Genomic DNA, 20177 nt, shown 5'->3' with positions numbered 1-20177 from the left:
ACCTCAAAAGGGGCCGAAAAAAAGTATTACATACCCGCTAAAGGGTTCGAATACCTTTTTACCCACCCTCTTCCCGGATCACTTGTAGTGGCCTCAGCCAACGAGAGGGACAGATGGGCAGCCGAGTTCCACCCCAAAAAAGGAGGAGGCAAAATGTTTGGACTTATTCGGCCGTAAGGTTTTGTCTATGGCTAGCTTCAGTTATGAATAGCTAACCAGCAGGCCCTCTTGGGGCGATACAACTTTAATATTTGGAACTCACTGTCTTAAGTTTTCTGAGCTCCTCCCTCAGGAACATTCCCAGGATTTCACCACCATCCTGGACGAGGGTAAGGCAGTGGCAAGGGCAGCCCTTCACGCATCCCTAGATGCGGTGGATTCGGCGGCATGATCTATGGTCTCTGCCGTGGCTATGCGCAGGTTGTCATGGCTGCAGTCCTCAGGGTATCACAAGAGGTGCAGAACTCTATCCAGCACCTTCCATTCAATGGCACTGGCCTCTTTTCAGACCAGATGGATGTGAGGTTCCATAGCCTGAAAGACTCAAGAGCCACTTTGAGATCATTAGGCCTGTAAGCCCCGCAGTCATCGAGAAGGCAGTTTCGGCCTCCCCCGCAGCAGCCTCAGTTCCAGGGGCCTATGCGATCCTCCTCTTATAGAAGGAGAGAGAGGGACAGAGAGGGTTTAATCACTGCTGTCAGGCAGTAACCACCTCGACCTTGCAACATGGGTCTTCACGCCACTCCAGTGGCCACAGACAGCAGATCTGATGCCGCGCCCAAGAGCGACGTAGCTGTCTCGTTTCAGGATCCGAACCCCAGACCTTTCCTAAACCGCCTTTTCCGTTTTTCCCAGGCATGGTGCTGCATTACATTGTACAGTTGGGTCCTCAGCATCATTGCAGAAGGATATACCCTTCAGTTTTCCTCAACCCCTCCCAACCACCCCCTTCCCCATCCCTCTTCGGGGACCCCTCTCATGACCATCTCCTTTTCTAGGAGGTGCAGGCCCTGCTAGCTTTATGGGCAGTGGAGGCAGTCTTTGCAGATTTTCGGGGAAAAGGTTTCTATTCCTGGTATTTTCTCATCCCCAAGGCAAAGGGTGGGCTCAAGCCTATACTTGACCTGCGACTTTTCAACAAATATCTCCATTATCCCTTCCCTGGATCCGGGAGACTGGTATGCTGCCCTCGACCCGAGGGACACCTATTTCTATATCTCGATGTTTCCTGGATACAGGAGGTTCCTCAGGTTCGTTGTGGGTCAGGGCCACTACCAGTTCACAGCACTCTCTTTTGGCCTTTCGTCGGCCCGAAGCATGTTTACAAAATGCATGGTGGTGGTGGCCGCATGTTTGAGATGCCAAGGGGTTCAGATTTTCCCTTACCTGGATGATTGGTTGGTCAGAGGCAGATCCCATTCCTAGGTGCAACACAGTCTGGTGCTGGTCAGGTGCCGCTGAGTAGGTCTGTTGATAAACGAACAAAAATTAACATTGTTCACCTTTGTTCAACAGATTAGAATTCATAGGAGCAGTTCTGGATTCCACGCAGGCCAAGGCATTCCTTCCAGATTGAGGTTCCACTCTCTGATGTCCTTCATCAGGGACATACAAACGTCACCTCTCACTACAGCCTGGGTGTGCCTCCAATAGCTAAGACACATGGCAACCTGCACCTACATGGTGCAGCATGCCTGTCTGCGGCTCAGACCATTGCAGTCATGGCTGACATCGGTTTCCTCCCCGAGCAGGCATGGCCTACACCAGGCAGTGAACATCCCCTCCAGGGTATTGGTTTCCCTGAACTGGTGGTCCGACCCACGCTCTGTGATGCAGGGAATGCCATTTGGGGCCTGAGCCCTTCGCTAACCCTTGTGTCCAATGCCTTGGACCAAGGGTGGGAAACTTATATCAACAAAGGGCTCAGCACACAGGGAAACTGGTCCTGAAAGGATCGCAAGCTTCACATAAATGCCAAAGAACTCAGGGCGATAAGGTTGCATGCCAGGTATTTCTTCCTTATATAGAGGGCGAGGTGGGTCAGGTCCTAATGGACACCACCATGCAATGTATTATATCAACAGGCAAGGCGGAGCCTGCTCTTCAAAGCTGTGTCAGGAAGGAACTCGCCTGTGGGACCTGGCCATTCTCAACAGTTTCCACCTCATGGCTTCTCACCTGCCAGGGGTCAGGAACACTGTGACAGACAGACTCGACAGGCATTTCTTACCTCGCTACGAGTGGTCGCTTCATCCTCACGTAGTTCGTTCTCTCTTCCGGAGGTGGGGAACTCCCCAAGTGGACCTCTTCGTGTCCAGCCTGGAAATGCAACCAGTTTTGCTCCATACAAGGGCTTGACAGGGGATTGTTGTCCGATGCTTTTCTCCCGTCTTGGAGGGGACCTCTCTTGTAGGCGTTTCTGCGACCCCACTAATACACAGAATCCTGTAGAAAATCAACAAAGACAAAGCAAATGTCATCCTAATAGCGCCCACGTGGCTGAGACAGCATCAGTTCTCCATTCTGATGGAGCTCTTGATCGCTCCCCGCTGCAACTCCCACATCAACTGGACTTATTGTCGAGACAAGGGCAGACTGCTGCACCCGGACCTGAGCTCTCTTCTTGACAGAGTGGAGGCTGGCTAGCTGAATGAGGACGAGCAAGAATGTTCTTTGCAGGTCCAAGAATTTTTTAAAAGTAGCAGAAAACCCTCTACTAGAGCGTCATATTCGGCAAAATGGTGCAGATTCTCTTTCTGGGCTTGCGAGCAGGGACTCCATCCTATGCAAACCTCGATACAGACAGTTCTGGATTATTTGCTGTGTCTAAAACATCCAGGTCTAGCAATTTCCTCAGTAAGAGTCCATCTGGCGGCTATCTCAGCGTTTCACCCCCCAGTACAAGGGAGCTCGATCTTCTCCCATTATATGATGGGCAGATTTCTGAAAAGCCTGGAGAGGCTCTTCTCTCAAGTATGAGACCCTCTCCCCCCTTGGGACCTAAATCTAGTGCTGTCGCAACTGACGGAGCACCCCTTTAGCAACTTGCTCTTTAATGCTCTTGTGGTGGAAGATGGCTTTCTTAGTAGCTATCACCTCAGCACGCAGGGTCTCTGAGTCACGGGCCTTGACCGCGGAACCACCATACACCGTCTTCTACAAAGACATGGTGCAGCTGTGCCTGGCATTCCTGCCTAAATCATTTCCCAATTTCATGTTAATCAGGACATTTTCCTGCCAGTATTCTACCCTAAACCACACAATTCGGCTGAGGAGCGTAGATGGCACACGCTCGATGTTAGACATGCACTGGCCTTCTATATTGAAAGGACTAGGCCCTTCTGTAAGACTTCTCAGCTCTTCGTTGCCATAGCGGACAGAATGAAGATTTCGTCCCAGAGGATCTCTGCATGGATATCTGCCTGTATTAGATTATGCTATGAGCGGGCAGGAGTGTCGCCTCCTCAGTCCATCACAGCTCACTCCACCAGGGCTCAAGCCTCGTCAGTGGCCTTTCTGGCACAGGTTCCAGTACAGGATATTTGTAAAGCTGCTACCTGGTCATTGGTGCACACCTTTACGTCACACTACGCTATAGTACAGCAGGCTCATGGCGATGCCAGCTTCGGAAGAGCAGGACTGCAGACAGCGCATCTATGAACTCCGAGCCCACCTCCAATGGCACTGCTGGTGAGTCACCTAGAATGGAATCGACATGAGCAAGCACTCGAAGAAGAAAAAATGGTTGTTCTTTGAGATGTGTTGCTCATGTCCTTCCCATGACCCATCATCCAAGTGAATGGCAAGAAGGAACTGAGAGGGTGCAGGGCCGCTGTCCCCTCTTATACTGCAGCATAAGCGCGCGATGCCAGAGGGTGCCGGAGCTGGTCCTATGGGTACTGCTAAAGGGAAAAAAGTTCCAGTAACTGTGCACGTCAGCATGCACACACCTAGAATGGAATGGACATGAGCAACACATCTCGAAGAACAAGAGTCACTACAGGTAAGCAACCGTTTTACCCCTTCTTTTGTCCTACAGCTGCAGACGTGTTAACGTTCACTCTTACCTTGAATGGTCCCTTAGCACATGATCTAACTACTTATGGTAAACTATCCGTTCCATTTTGCATTTAGCGGTGACACTCTGAGTATCTTTCTTAGACCAGAAGAAGAGTTCTTTGTGGCTCAAAAGCTTGTCTCTCTCACCAAAAGAAGTTAGGGCAAGTCTACACTATACAATTAAATCGACCTAAGTTACGTCGATGTACAGTCAGTACAATAATTAAATCGCTTTTGCATGTCCACGCTATACTCCTTGTGTCAGCAGTGTGCGTCCTCACCAGGTGCGCTTGCACCAATTTTACTGTCTGCTTGGGGCATTGTGGGATGGCTTCTGAAAGGCAGCAACAGTCAATGTAAGCAACACAGTTTCTACACTGACATTGCGTCGACCTAACTATATCGCACAATGCCTCTCACGAAGGTGGAGTTAAGTCAGGGTAGTGGGCGCTACATTTTAGTGTAGACGCTTACAGTTAGGTCCATGTAAGATGCCTTACATTAGCCTAATTCAGTAATGTAGACCAGGCTTCCGTCCAATAAAAGATGTTACCTCACCCACTTCCCATTATAAGCATCTGAAAACAATATCTTAAAACTTTGTCTAACTTTAACCTGTTGGGCTGACATTTTCCATGCTGGGTGTATAACTTAGGCTCAATTGTTTTGCAAAATTTCAGCCAAAATGGTTCAACTATTTCCGAGAATGAGACTAAGGAAAAATAAATTGTGTTGCCCATGTTGAAAAAAAATGTTGACACTGTTTTCTTTGAAAAGCCCTATTGCCCCCATGTTTGGAGCAGGGACCTGAAATTTAGCAGTGTAGTAGTGTAGGAGATGTGACTTTGGCTGGCCCCCAGAAAATCTGCCCAAATTTGGCCAAGTGAGAAGTCTTTGGAAAATCAAAGTCGGCTCATGCTTAGTAAAGACACCTTAGATTTTAGCAGCAAAATTCCCTGAAGATTCTGTCCACACTGAGCATGTTCCAGCGCGAGGCTGAACAGAACTTTCACCGCAGGTGGAGCTCTGAGCTGCTGCAGGCTGTGCCTGCTCCAGCATCTGATCTGAAAGCAAGGAGCTTCTCATTGACACCCCCCACTGCGGCCAGGCGGCGAGGAGAAGAAAGCTGCTGATTTGAAATCAGAGGGGACAGGAGCCAGGCGTGGGCAGGGGAGTAGATTGGGTCAAGGAGCCTAGGGAGGCAAGTGGATTGGCTGAGCAATGACACTGCAATTGAGAACCAATGTAATGGGGGAAGGAAGTGGTGGTGTTGGGGGATAGATCTGACAGGTAGCTAGGTGTGGGGGAGAATTGTGATTGGCTAGGCAAAGAGACTGTGCCGAATAAATGCAAAGCCTTGCACATTGGAAAAAAACACTCCAACTATGCATACAAATAACAGGGTCTAAATTAGCTGGTACCACTCAAGAAAGATCTCAGAGTCATCATGGATTGTTCTCTGAAAACATCTGCTCAACGTACAGCAACAGCCAAAAAGACCTAACAGTGGTAGGAACCATTAGGAAAGGGATAGATAATCTAAAGAAGACAGACAAAGTGGGAGTGGGAACAGAGATACAGGGAGTTGGATTGATTATCCCAACAGCAGCTCAGTGGCAGAGCTAGGAATAGAACTCAGCTGAGCCCCAGTCTGGCGCTCTAACTATTGGACCATGCTGCCTCTCACAGTACTTCAGGTAATGTTCATTTACCTTTCTTCAACTGGTGTGATAGCTGCTGGAGATGTGCCTCTAAATTGGAGATTATGTAGATCTGAGATGAAACCAGAGGGAGACTGTAACAGAAACTGTAGGACGTTTCAGGCAGACAGACATACCAAACGGTATAATACAATTCCTGATTGGTCTGTTTAGTTTATAGTTGAATCATTGCCTCTGGGTTTGAAAAAGTTACCACCTCCTGTTATATTCATTTGGATGGAATAGATGAGCCCAAAGAGTCAAAGCTGTTATTACAGGTAACTGAACCATTTAAAACACTTCCATCCACTTTCCTGCCGTTAGGCTCACTAACCCCCAATTATCACAACACCCCAACCTGCGGCTATGTATCCTACCGTTGATAAGTTTCTGTGTTTTGTTTTTGTTTTGTTTCAACTTGCAGGGCAACAGTTTTCTACTACACACTTCAACTCCGGTCAATGTATGTATATAGTCACAAGGGTACTTTTGTTCCCGTGCAAGTCCTTTAATTAACTAGGCAATTTTACAGTTATACTGTGCATACTAAAAGCTCACTCAGCAATTGCCATTTTCAATGCAAACCACATGTGGTCCACAGTCAGTCCCCACAAGTCACTGCTCTGCCCCAAGACAGTGCTGTACTTCAGAAGTGGCTGCGCAGCTCTGAACTGATACAGAAGTGCAGCCTAAGATGAACACATCTGGTTTTTCTATTTGGTGACAATCCAACCTCTGTCTGTGAAATACTATTTAGGTAGGAGCAACAGAAATCCTCAAGGATGGAAAATTCAGCCTATTTAGGACTTTTTTCCATCAGTCTAAGAGTAATATGAAAAAATATATGTCTGTTATTCAGTGCATTGCACTATTGCAGAATATAAGGTTGAGATTTACAGGGTACAGGGGATTTAGACACATATCTTCCACTAATTATAATGGAAGATGGATGACTAAATGGCCTGTACTGCTTTTACCAGTGTTGTCACCATGTTGATCTCAGGATATTAGAGAAAGAAGGTGGGTGAGGTAACATCTTTTATTGGACCAACTACTGTTAGTGAGAGAGAGTCAAGCTTTTTAGTTTACACAGAGCTCTTCGAAAATCTCAACCTTCAGCCAAACACACTAAAGGAAAGATCATTCATCCCAATAAGGTGTTAATAGTTAAATGGTCACAATTAGGCTTTAAAATTAACATGGTTATAAACACCATTTCTAAAACTAACACACATCTTGTATCATTAAAATTTGATTACAGAAGATTTTAATCCACAAATCAGTACCAATTGTTCTGCTCTAATTTTTTTCCAATTAATAAATACACCAGATTACATCTGTATAGCATACTATGTCATCTGTTTTTTTTATTCTGAAGTAACAGCTAAATTATCAATGACTCAGGAACCCTGAAACTCTGGCAGCCTTTACTGATTACAGATCATAGCAGTAAAAACATGCAGCATGTAGCATTTCCACTTCCTCTAAATCCACATGTAAATTTAATCAGGAATGAGATCTGATGCCAACTAATCACAATCTAGCAGGTCTTTGTTAGACTGATGAAAAGAATCTAGGCCAAAAGCAGAGAGAACACTATTGTGGAGGAGAATGGGGTTGTTGAGTAAAATGTTTGTAAATGGGTTTGCTGTGTGCTTAAAGAATTCTAACAGCCTTTAAAATAGCTGTTCCTGCCCCTTGAAATGATACGGTGAATGTGGAGGTGAATGAACAGGATCTTGCTTTAATAGGACTTTTAAATGATTGCACATTTAGTAATATCACTTGAAGCCTTTTTCAACCTCACTTCCCCTGTTTTAGTTTAGTTCCCATTTCTAAGCTATCCATGACCTGGCACTGCTGGCAGCATTTGATGGGTCAATGTCTATGATTCGTAATAGTGATGCTAGATGCAGAACTAAAACAGTAGATGGATGGAAAGTGGCCCACTTGATTTGAAAAGCCAGCGCTGCTGTCTCTTGGCACTTCTCAGCTGGAGGTCACTGTCTATAGAAACACAGGAGAGTCTTCCTTTAGGCTGTTAGACCGTCTGCGTGAAATGAGTGGGTTGTCTCAGCCCACTTCCTAGTTGGTAAGGGACACACCACAATTAATTGTAGCCATGTCGTTCCCAGGATATTAGCGAGACAAGGTGAGTGAGATAATATCTTTTGTTGGACCAACTTCTGTTGGTGAGAGAGACAAGCTTTCCAGCTTACACAGAGCATTTCTTCAGGTCTGGGAAATGTACTCAGGGAACGACTACACTGAAAATGCTGCATCACTGTGGTGCTTTAATGAAGCTGCTCTATGCCGCTGGGAGAAAGCTCTCCGATCGGCAAAGTTAATCCACCTCTGCGAGAGGCAGCAGCTGTGTCGACGGGAAAAGCTGTCTTGTCAGCATAGCGCTGTCTACACAGGTCGGTCTAACTACATTGCTCAGGGGTGTGAATTCAGAGAGACTGAAGGCTTCTCTACACTTACAGCACTGCAGTGGTGCAGCTCAGCTCTTAGTGAAGATGCTGCATGTGCTGATGAGAGAGCTTCTCCTGTCTGTGTAGGTGCTCCACCGCTGTGAGGCGGTCACTATGTCATCGGGAGAAGCACTGTCTACTCAGAAGGTTAGGTCGGTATAACTATGTCACTCAGGTGTGAAAATCCACACCCCTGAGCGACGCAGTGATACAGACATACATTTATAGTGTAGACCAAGGCTGAGAATTGAATGGGCCCTGATGACTGAGGGCTGGTCTACACTGAAAAGTTACATTGACATTGCTACATCTCTCCGGGGTGTGGAAAATCCACAGACCTAAGAGACCTAGTTAAGCCAACGTAACCCCCAGTATAGACAGTGTCAGGTCAATACCATTAACCTTGGACTGGTCTATATTAAAAAGTTAAGTTGACCCAGGTGTGTGAATCAAGGTGTGAAACATCCACACCTCTGAATAGTGTAGTTAAGCAAACCTAACCCCCAGAGTAGACAGCATTAGATTGATAGAAGAATTCTTCAGTCAGCCTAGTTACTGCCTCTCAGGAAAGTGGATTACCTATACCGACCAGAGAGGGTCTCTTGTTAGCATAAGTAGTGTCTACACTGAAACACTACAGCGGTGCAGCTATGCCACGGTAGCATTTCAATCGTAGACAGACCCCTAGTTCCCACCTCTTGGGGAGAAGGATTAACTGTGCTGAAGGGAGAACCCTCCCATCACTGTAGAAAGTGCCTACGCAGAAATGCCACAGTGGTGCGGCTCCAGCAGTGCTGCTGTAGTGTTTTAAGTGTAGGCGTAGACTGAAGTTCCCCTTTCATCCCTAGAAATGGTCTCTCCAAGCCAGAGTTGAGGCATATTGGCAGGGAAAGAACAGAGGAGGTTTACCCTGTCATTTAAAAATCATACCTGTGTATTCCCTTTCCATGCTTCCATCTTAGCTTTAAGAAGTTTTTACTTCCACGTATGCACATTATTGTAGATCGGAGAAAAGGTCATGGGTATTCTGCCATTTATTAACATGTTCTTTCCAAACTACAGGGACAGAAAGCATTTAAATGTTGTTTGCTAGTTCCATAAAGCATGCTATTAATTACAAGCTGTTTTAGTGTTGTGAGGATAAGATGGAATATTAATTAAATTGAAATCTTGTGCTTCATTAATTGCTGTCCTGAACATTGGCCGATTAAGTTTTCACTGTGTCAGAGTTTTTTGATGTATCACTTTTTAAGAGGCTCAGCTTTTCCACGCTGCTGTTTTGAAACTGTACTGCAGCTTGACAGGCTTCTGTGTTCAATTATCCTTTTTTTTATGCTGCACTGGCTTTGTAAATATGATTTCTAATATTCACAAAAATGAGAAGCAGTCCTGTGAGAGCCAAACGCTGCAGACAAGCACTCGGGCAGTCTTTTCACATACACCTCTCTTCCGCTGCACCTCAGTCCTCACCTGCAGTATCTCTTTGCGAGTCTGGCTTTTGGTCTCCACAGCTCTGTCTACCATTCTGGCCTGCAAGCACTCCTCCTTACTCTAGTCCTTAGCTACACCTCAGTATAGACTCTATGTTACGCAGGCCTTAGTGGTGGCTTTGTGAGATGAACACATTTCCAAAGATGATATTAAGACTCTCAGACTCATTTGTGACCTAAGTCAGGTTTGTACTGAGGTGAAAGGCTAGAGCACATAGAAACTTACTCGTTTACCTTAAAAAAGAACTTAAAGCACAGCTGAAAGATTTTCCAGAATTTCCCCACTAATTGACCATTAAAGTACAAATGATTCAGTCAAAGCGTTGCACAGATGACCGTCATTTTAAATGTCCGTGTGACCCTTTCACTCTAAAGGGAGGGAATCAACATAGAATTCAGCTACCCTTGCACCTTTTTTTTACAGGAATCCAATAATTTCTTCTTCCCTGGCTATTTTCATAGCTCTCTTTATGTATCTCACAGCTTTGTTTACTTTTTGGGGGGTTTTTTGTTATGTTTTTTAACTACTGTTATGCACTGGAGCAGTGGGTCCCAACCCGTAGACCAAAAGTGGCCAGCAGGGTCTTTCAGAGTGGCCCACCGCTCCCTTCCTGCTGGCTGCAGAAGAGAGACGCTGTCTAAAGCCCAGCGTTGCCGTGGGGCTACAAGATCTGCAGACCCCTTTCTGCAGCCAAGTAGATGGGGGATCAGCGCTCCCCTCTCCCTGGCTGTAGCAGGGAGCACGGCAAATCGCTCTGCCTGGGACCCTAGGCCCTGGGGTCCCTGCTGGAGCCAATGGAAGAGGAGCACCGATCTCCCGTCCCCCTGGCTGCAGAAGGGAGCCATTGCCCAGGGACCCAGGTGGAGCGCTTGGGGCTACAGGACGCCTGCGGTTTCCCTGCTGCAGCCAGGGGGACGGGAGATCAGCGAGGAGGGAGGCAGCCTTGTCACTGAACTCCTTCCGTCTGGCTGCGGTGGAGGGGGGGCTGCTGGCGGAGACTGGTGGCCCTTCAGGGTTGTAAAAATAGTATTTGTGGCTCTTGAACCAAAAGGGTTGGGAACCCCTGCGCTATAGGGCAAAGGGTATTTTTGCAGAAGAACTGGCATGGCAAGTGGGGGAGAGGGGGATGGGCAGGATCTTGTGCTCAGCAAGGAAGGCAGTTCAGTAGGGGCACCCTGCAGTGAAAGCCAGTGGGAAGGGGGGGGGGGGTAGAGGCTCCCCTGCTATGTGCATCTGAATCTAGCTTTTCAAGTGAAGTGACTGAACTCCCAGCGGCGTCCTTTGACGAGAGAAAACCAACCACTGGAATCCTTGTTTCAAGTGTTGGCTGAGAATGTTTTTCTTAGGCAATTGTCATCTCTCGCCACATGGCAAGTTTCCAGTCTTCAGTATGGCCAACTTTAAACGTTCAAAAATAATGAGTCGGGCCCCCCCAAAACGAAGAGATTTTTAAAGTAATTGGTGGGACTTTCTTATTTCCTTTCTGCTGTCTGAGTCTTTAAGGTTCACATTTTCCAGCTTTTCTCTGCAATCTCAAGGGCTAGAAACTGATTTTTTGTTTAAATGAAAGCTGAGATTCTCATGTGATCCCAGGAACTAGACCTTTAAGAAAAAATGCCAAGTATTGGGAGACTAGCTGGCAACACTGCGTCCTGTAGTCTCAAGTCATCCATTTATAGATGGTGAACAGTAGCAGAATTGAATGCCAATGAGAGCAGAAAACTCAACCTGCCTGCCATTGTTAATAGTATGCAGGTGAGAACTCAGCTGATCCAGTCATGCTTTCTCCCCCTCTCCCAGGAAAGTGTAACTGTTTCTTCTGTGTATTTGCCTACAAAATTGTTGCTTTTCTGAAAAGTCTCTTTAGTTCATTATCCACATGTGAATGCCACATAGGATAAAGCATTGCCATTTACTATAAGTAGTAAATTAACCATGTGTTCCTTGTGTTGAAATGTAACATGGCGTCACTTTCAAGAAAATGTATTTCTGAACTTCCCAGGTTGCAGCCAATTAGCCTTGTTTAGAGCAGAACTGGGCAAAGCCAGAGTCTCTCTGCTTTTTTAAATGGACAGGAGATTGAAAGGATCTATTCTGTCCGTATCACAGAGCTGAAATTCGTGGCACATGTGCTGAATTTATATTTCCAGGTCAGGCTATGGCAAAATCCGTCCTTGATCCACCCAGACTTTGCCCATCAAAGGCTGGGTCCTTCGTAGCTTCTCAGAGGCTTGAGGGCCCCACTGAATTTTCATAAAGCACAGGAGATCTGCAGTCATCCTCGTCAGTCATGTCAGGTGCATCCCTTGGAGACTGCCAGTCTCTGCATGTAATGTTCGAGGTAAACCACGTAGCCTTTGCTTAAAGGATGGTGGAGCATTGCATGCTGGGACGAGTAGCGTCTCTGGGCCACGCTTCTGTCTGAAAGAGGAGGGTAACCACAACACACTGTTGAACTCAAACACCGTTAGCCAACTAGACACACACAGACCACTTCTGTCCTACAATAAAGATATGGGCCTCGTTTTGTCAGCTTTGTGCCACTCTGGTAGGGCAAAGCAGGCAGAAAGCTGACTTAATCCCCAGAAAGCTGACTTAAAACTGCTTTGGGGAGGAGGGAAAATGCAGAGCAGGTGCTTTTCTCATGGGGTTGTAGGAGAACTGAGCCCAACCCTGTTTTCACCCATCCATGACAAAGGGGCTTCTCTCCGAAGCAGGGCAGAACCGATAATCCTCCTTGTGGAGATTTTCCTAACAGCTCCACTCGATCCAGTCTGCACATGAAAGAGACAATGCTTCTTTCAGAAGCGCCTTTCATCCCTCAGTGATTCCAGCACTATTGGAGACATGTTTAGGAACCTTGTTCCTGGCCCTTTCTCTCTGAAGGGCTCTGCCATCTGTGCGATCAGCTGCAGGCTCAGCCGACAGGATTTCACCACAGGGGAGTCTACGCACCATGTACCCTGGTGGAATCTAGCTCCATGTGGACTCACTGTTCCCTATTTGGGGGAGTGCTAGATAAGGAGCATGCAGAGCTACGCAGATCAATTAGCCATTGTCGCCTGGTAGAATGAGGGACAATGGTATTAAATTGCCACTGCAGCCCCGAAGATGCAGTCGTGTTCATGGAATGGCTCCAAAGCCCTCTGCTGCATGAGGAGAGACGTTGCCATCCCTTGCTTCTACAAGACAGCCCTGTGCAAATCTTCATTACTCGGGCTTGCTGCCTGAGATAGGATTTGCTTCTGTAAGAAGAGGGGTCACATTCCCATTCCCTTTATTCTGGACTCCCTCCGCACACCAAGAGCAAGTGCTGTGGTTCTTAAATGACAACAGAGCAGGGCTCACTGCTTGGTCAGTTATGTGAATGGACTGCAGGGGGCAGGGCTGACACAAAAGGTAGCTGAGAAACGCCAGTAGAAATAAGATGACCTTTGTAGAGACACAACCCGGTTAGTCGCCATAAGTAAGCCCACAGATCCTCTGTTATGATCTGTCATATGGGGGGGAATCAGCAGCTCCAGCCCAGTGGGAAGTCAGCACTTTTCCACATTTGTCAGGTGCAGCTGCGTACGTTTCAGGTCGTTGTTGAAAATGGGCTTCTGCTAATTGCAGACTTAACGGGGAGCATAAGGCAACTGTGAAACCCAGGATGCTCGACAGTGCTTCTGTTGCAAGATAAGGAAAACGAGTGATTCAGTTTCCAGTCTTGTCCTGCCAAATCGGTGCAGTTGGAAACATAAACATAAGTTATGCCCTGGATAGACGCTAATGATAACGGAGCCTCAGCTGCACAGAGCAGACCAAGGGGCATACAGAAACGTCAGCCAGCCAGTTGTCATTGAGAGCCTGCTCCTGCTGCTGTTGAAGTCAGTAAGATCTTTGCCTTTGACTTAGTGGGACTGTCTGCACTGCGATTAAAAACCCGCAGCTGGCCCTGCCAGCTGACACAGGCTGCGGGGCTCGGCTGTGGGGCTGTTTCATGGCCATGTAGACTACTGGGCTCGGGCTGGAGTCCGGACTCTAGGATCCTGCTCGATGGGGCGGGTCCCGGAGCTCAGGCTGTAGCCCGAATCCTACGAGCCCGAGTCAGCTGGCGCAGGCCAGCTGCGGGTTTTTAATCGCAGAGCAGGCGCACCCAGTGCAAGCGGCATTGGGCCCTGCTTGCTTACCGGTGCACACTTCATAGGTGGCAATTGTTGTGGCCTCCGATTTGTATTTGATTCCGAAGTGTTTCCTTCCTGCTGCAGACGATTTTATTATGTTACAAAATGCCTTTGAAAAAAAAAGACCCAACGCAGCTTGATCCAAGAAGTTAATAATGGTGGCTTCATAAAATCAGCACACGATTCAGGGTGACATTGCATGTATTTCTGACATCAGGGCTAATCAGGAGCAACAGTAATACTCTTGCACTTCTGTAGCACCCTTCGTGCCATGATCTCAAAGGGCTTTGCAAACATAGGGCCTGATCTTGACGTCAGTGGAAGCTGAGGACTTAGCATCTGTTAGGAGATATTCAGGACCTTAATAGATTGGGCCCATTGTACATGTAGCTCAACTGCCCTGTGAGTTAGGTAGCCCTGTGCCCACTTTACAGATCAGAAAACCATCAATGGAAACTTGTTGTCCACTCTGTTGATTTTAAGCCTGGGAAGGGTGCTCATTACTCTAATGTCTAAGGGCTAAATCCAGTTACCTGGGTTCACATTGTATCATCCATCATGCTGCTGTTTGCCTTTCCCTGCTTCTACAAATAACGTGTGAATATCAGGTGTCCCGTTACAGTTGGAAGAATGCTAACCCACTTGTGTTTGCATGGTCCGGGTCTAGCACAGAATGTTGAACAGGGTGTTTTGCTCTGAATAACATGTTATATCCGTAAATGAGAGTATAGTACATAGTGGGAACAGCCTGTAGCATGGTTTGATTAGCACACTTCTCAGAATAAGATGCACATCAATACCGCTAGGGTTAAACGCAGCTGTCCGGCCACAGCCTGAGTTCACCTCGAGCTTCTAGATCTTAATGAAGACGAATGGTTAGAGCAGTGGGTTGATAATAGTTTTCATAATTGTTCGCATTGAAAGCTGTAGCCTTAGGGGAGGACAGGAGTGACTACCAGTCACTACTTGGTGGTGTAAATGCTCAAAAAGGGTCTTGTGCAATGTGGAATCCACAACAATTCTATTACTGATTGAACCATCCAGCAGACAATGAGAGAGGACAAAAGTTCCTACACTGGGGAGAAAATTACTTGAAGTATAGGTATTGTCTTGAAGGATATTTTGCATTCTGATACAATCCCATCAAATCATGCCTTGTTTTTAACCCTGTGTGCAGTGCTATTTCCCAGGATGTCACCAGATGAATGCTTTGGAAGACGTGAAAATGCATGAACTGTTTGGACAGTTGTGGATATGTTAGAGTAGCATTTTTCAGACTATAATCTGCACCCCCTCCTCCCAGTCAAGCAAAGAAAAACCACACAAGGGCTTCAGCTGCCATACAGAGAGGTGACCCCTTTGCTGGCACTTTGATCCTAGCTGGTGCAGTGAGGTATACTATACCTCTCCTTGCCCCAGAGTGGGTGAATCTGGTCTTGTGTTCTCATATGTATTGTTCTAAGGTTCACGTTAGAGAACTGTTCAGAAATCCTTATATGACATCATATCCCGACTCAAACAAGTTAATAAAAATGACGTGATGGTTAAAAAATCAAAGCGTGACCCTAGCGGTGTCTCCCCTAATGGGGCAGCAAAGTACAATCTGCAGTGTACCATCTCCTTTAGACTTGTACACCCTTAGGGGCCAGCACTGTCGTTTACTGTGTTTGTACAGTGCCTGGCACAATGGTGCCCGACTGGGCTGGAACAGAAACATTTAATGATAACAGGGGGCTCATGTGCCTTCCTCCACGTTGGTCCCGGAAACAGTATTTTCCCTGCAATCAGCAGAAGGAGGCAGATCTCTAGCTGACACTGTGGTGACGTGATCTCCAAGTAGTGGCTGGGCAGCCAAGAGATCTGTTGGTCTCCAGCCGGAAACCAGCATTGCTATGGTGCTCCACACACTGACTCAGGGTGAGGAATTTTTCCTCAGCGGTCCTGACCGTTGATGCACTCTGACCAGGCCAAGGTCCCACAGGGATGGCATTGGGAGATGGAACCTATTATAATTATTTAGCCCTGGTCTACACTTACCCGGCGATTGGACTGCTGTGCTTTCCTTCTGTGCGGCATCTTCACTGCACTGTGCCGACGGGAACCGCGTTCCCATCAACGCAGCGCTACGCCACGTGAGGGGGTGGTTTACCAGCGTCGACTTCTGGATCGACTGAGCAGGTCTTCACTGACCGCTCAGTCGATCCAGATAGGCTGATCTGACGGCGGTCAAGTTGCCATATAGACATACCCTTAGTAACTGTATTACAGTAACGCCCAAAAGCACCAGTCAGGATCAGGGTCCATTGCGCTGCACGCTGGACGTGTTTAGATGGGATCCCGACCCCAAATGAGTTTACTGTGGCCTGGTACAGCTGCTGGTGCCACTGCAGCTCAAACAGCTGCAGATCCCACTGTGTTCCCCCACTCAGTAGCCCCCTCGTTCTCGGTTCAGATGGAAGTTGCCCTTCATGCTGAGCCACTGGTTTGCTGTAGACGCAAGATGAGTTGCTTATGCATCCATAGGACTACTGGTGGCTGTGTCTCTTGTATGGCACACTAAATATTTAGTGCAAATGGTGTTCTCTGCGCGGTTTTAATTGCTAATGCACCGTGTCAGCCTACTCAACTGCTGTCTCCCATAAGCTTCAATCATGGCACTAATGCAGGCTGTTTTTGCTTTTCACAGGGTACACCGCTGGGACTCCCTACAAAGTCCCACCCACCCAGAGTAACAATGCACCACCTCCCTATTCTCCATCTCCAAACCCTTACCAAACTGCTATGTACCCCATCCGAAGTGCCTATCCACAGCAGAACCTGTATGCCCAGGTACGTGTCTAGCAAACTACTGAAAAAAAGCAGCAGTAAAAGCTGTCAGCGAGACTTGTACCAGCGTCAGGCAGTTTAGGGCGTTGCTTTTAGCTGCCTCACTGGCCACAGAGTCACTGCAGTGCTGCAAAAGATATAGTTGTCTTGGTCAGCTCAGCCAGATGTTTATTAAACAGACGGGGAAAGAGAGAGACAGAAAAGAGAAGAAATAAGGTGAGGAAGAAGAAGGACAAAGCGGGGTGGGGACGCGAGCAGGAACCCAAATCTCTCTCGTTCCAGGCACTGTTCAGGTTTTGCTGAAAATGGTGGCGGTGACAATGTTAGTGGTTCCCTCTCTCTGGCCCAGTCTGGTCAGGATGCCTGTCAGGATCAGGATGATGAAGCCCCAACAATGTCATGGTGGATTTCAGGATCCCAGGAGATGGTGTCAGTGACAGCTATGATGGCAGAGCTTGCTGTTTTCAGGTCATCAGTCCTCCACATTTTTATTTGTCCCCCAAAGTTCCCCTTTTATGGACCCCAAAAAGAGATGATGAGCAGAATAGCTCCAACCCTCATTATGCTGTCAACCGATCTCTGAAGCACCAAGTTTGGTCCATTTATTTCCGATTCCATCTTCTTTGGTTTACCAGTCATGATCCTAATACAGTCTTTTGGTGTTGTCAGTAAACCTTTTTGTTTAGACTAATTCAGTATTTCTGTCTTCTTTCTATTATCTATCTTCCTTTTGTACCTTTTTCTATCCGCATTCTTTATTATGGGTGATTGTGATATTTTATGAATCTTCAGCAACTTTCCGACGGTTAAGCTCACAATCGGGGCAGGCCTGATAGACCCCAGTTATTACAAGAGATACACATGGGGCTAGTTGTTTCCAATATCTTCCCTTTTCAAATCAAAGTTAAAGCTGTATAGTTTCCAGATCTTTCCTAGATCCATTCATCTCCTCTAGTTCAGAGTTCACCTGCAGTTCAGCTATTTTCCTGCATGCTTTAAATATTAGCTAAAAGTCTCTTCATTGTCTGGTTCAGTAGGAAGAACAGTGGATATTGAACGCTGGGTGTTTCAGTATTTTAGCTGCTGTGGCTCCTCCGAGGAAGATCTCTCAGCTGAACTTTAGTCTTTATTTAAATTGTGATACATGTGATTATATTCACGTGTGTGTTACATAAATCCAGTGTGATGTCTGAATGGCTGTCGGTGTACATTGGCTCGGGATCTTCCACGTATGTGTGTTGTGCCAGCCCCTCCAGAATTTGGGGTAGAATCCTACTTGATCCTTGACATCTCTCTGTCTTCAAAGGCTGATTTCTCAGTCAACTGCTTCGGCATGATCCTGATTTATTTTCACACTTCTTCCTCTTCCCTTGAGAAATGTATTTCTGCTTCTGCAATTTGTCTAATCAGCCTTTGTGGATACAGAGGGAAAGAGCTAATTTAATAGCCCAGCTGTGTCTCCTTCTTCTGTTCTCCAATGGCTTTTGCTGACTTCTATTGAAATCTCTCTTAATCGTTTACACACTGTAATCTTGCAACCATCTCTATTTTACATTTTTAATTACACTGTACTTACATGTCTCCATCTAAAGTTTCTCTTCTTTTAAACCACTTACATTTAATGCATTTTATTTTCTGGACACATACCATTTTCCATCTGTTTCTTTTTCCATCCCTTGATTTATTCCATCCAGCACGACCGCTTTGTTCCAAAAGCTGCTCTGTTGAGTTTCAGCAGCCTTAGTTTCCCCTTTTTCAGTCTCACTTTGGGACTGCTCACAGCCCTAACTAGATTATGCTCCCTTTCGTGTAGCTGCAACCTCCTCCCTCTTTGCATCTAGTTATGCCTGCGTGTGACTCAAAACAAAGTCAAGCGTTCTTCCTTTTCTTTTACCTGTCACTGATGTTGTAAAGGAGCAGTCACACAAAATATCTGCTGACCACACTTACTGCTCAACACGTGTTTACATATGGAGTATGTTCCTTCCAGCAACATGCCTGGGCAACTCTGTTACCATTTCATCTTTTGTCTTTTGCAGAACTTGAATCCTTTCTGATTATTTCACAGCAGCAGCCCTAAACAGAGGCAGCTAAACTGGCTCCTACTTGTTGTTTTGCAGCTGCTTTATAGGCCTCTACAGATGACATGCTGGCAAACACAACTGAGCCCTGCCTTCCCAATACTTTCATCTTTGTGACTACTGGTAGAGCTCGAACCAAAGTGTTAATGCAGACAAAACCTTTATAACAGCCAGCACTACATGGACCACCAGCAAGGGCTCACGGTGGTTCAGTCTGGTAACCTCTGGGATATGGCTTTCTTCTTCACTTCCTGTCCTATTTTATTGTGTATTGCTGTAATGTCTCGCTGTTCTCATTTGAAGAGCTGTCATATTTTGCCCCAGAGGTAGCTGCACTTCAGTTGGGCTGAAATAATCTCTGGGCCCAGATTCACACTGATGGCAAGTGACACTCGCATGGAAGCCATTGAGAGTGCTGGCTGCGAGGAGTTTGGTGGATTAGACAAAGTGCCTTGAGAGCTTTCAGCTTCAAGGGTGCGAAATCAACGTATAAACTGAACAGCCCCCGCTCAGGGCAGATGTTGTTTGGAGGTTAGAAGGGCTAAAATGAGAGGAAAACAACTTGCTGGTCAAAATTGTTCTGGGGAAAATTTTTAAAAGACGGGAGACTTAAAAAGTAAGAAGTCACGCATGGATGAAATGGGAGCAATGTGCTCAGATTGCTCCTTGCAAGTACTTTACCCACGACGTGTTTCCATGAGAATCTGCCAAAGAATTAATCTCACAATGACAGAGCTGCGCCGTTTGGAGCGGAGGCTTTTATCCTGGCCAGTCAGCATATTCGGTGTTGTGTTGTACCGTGGATTCGACTGGGAGCCCACTGGGGTGGGTAGCATATGTTCTTCTAGCTGCAGCATCAAGCATGTTGATGGTGCTGTTATGCTCACTGCAATGGCTCAAGAGCATGAGTGCAACCTCAGCGGAGACTGTTAAGAACCAGGGCACAAAACCTCAAATTGGTGAGGAGTTCTGTACTTGGATTTCACCAACCAATTATCAAGTGTAAACTCTTTAGGCTCTATAACAGCCTTAATGTGGGGACACAGACAGGCCTGTTGGATACTTCCATCTGTCTCACCATTCAGATAAACTTGCCTTTGTGAAGAATCACAGCAATACTCAGGTTATTCCGAGTTCCAAAGTACCAGTCACTTACCCCAGGCCAATTGCACCTTAGATTTCACGCCAAAGACAAGCCTTGTAGCCAATCCTATAATAAACTATATACAGATTTATTAAATAGGAAGAGGAAACAAGAATTATTTACAAGATTAAAGCAGGTAAACCTATATACTCAAACGAGTTACAGTCTTACATTAGAGAGGTAATAGACGATTCCAGGCGAAGCAGTTGGCGAGCCTTTGCTTATGCCTAGATACC

General features: G+C 46.6%; 1 protein-coding gene across 11 annotated transcripts in view; it reads left to right on the top strand.

The window, feature by feature from the left end:
• FAM168A (family with sequence similarity 168 member A) overlaps positions 1–20177 on the top strand; it is a 339525-nt gene that overhangs the window by 304347 nt on the left and 15001 nt on the right. For 7 of the 11 annotated variants that reach the window (XM_067533324.1, XM_067533321.1, XM_067533318.1 and 4 more), the window contains 2 exons: positions 6184–6222; positions 16577–16719. In XM_067533324.1, coding sequence (XP_067389425.1) covers positions 6184–6222; positions 16577–16719 — 182 coding nt within the window. The remainder of the gene's footprint in view (positions 1–6183; positions 6223–16576; positions 16720–20177) is intronic. The other 4 variants (XM_067533326.1, XM_067533325.1, XM_067533320.1 and 1 more) reach the window with 1 other exon arrangement.

This window comes from Emydura macquarii, unplaced genomic scaffold (genome assembly GCF_026122565.2).
Source record: "Emydura macquarii macquarii isolate MOO-44397 ecotype Brisbane River unplaced genomic scaffold, CSIRO-AGI_Emac_v2 contig_3328, whole genome shotgun sequence".
Taxonomy (NCBI): Eukaryota; Metazoa; Chordata; order Testudines; family Chelidae; genus Emydura; species Emydura macquarii.
Note: the sequence above shows the minus strand (reverse complement) of the source record. Positions and strands in the feature narration are given on the sequence as shown.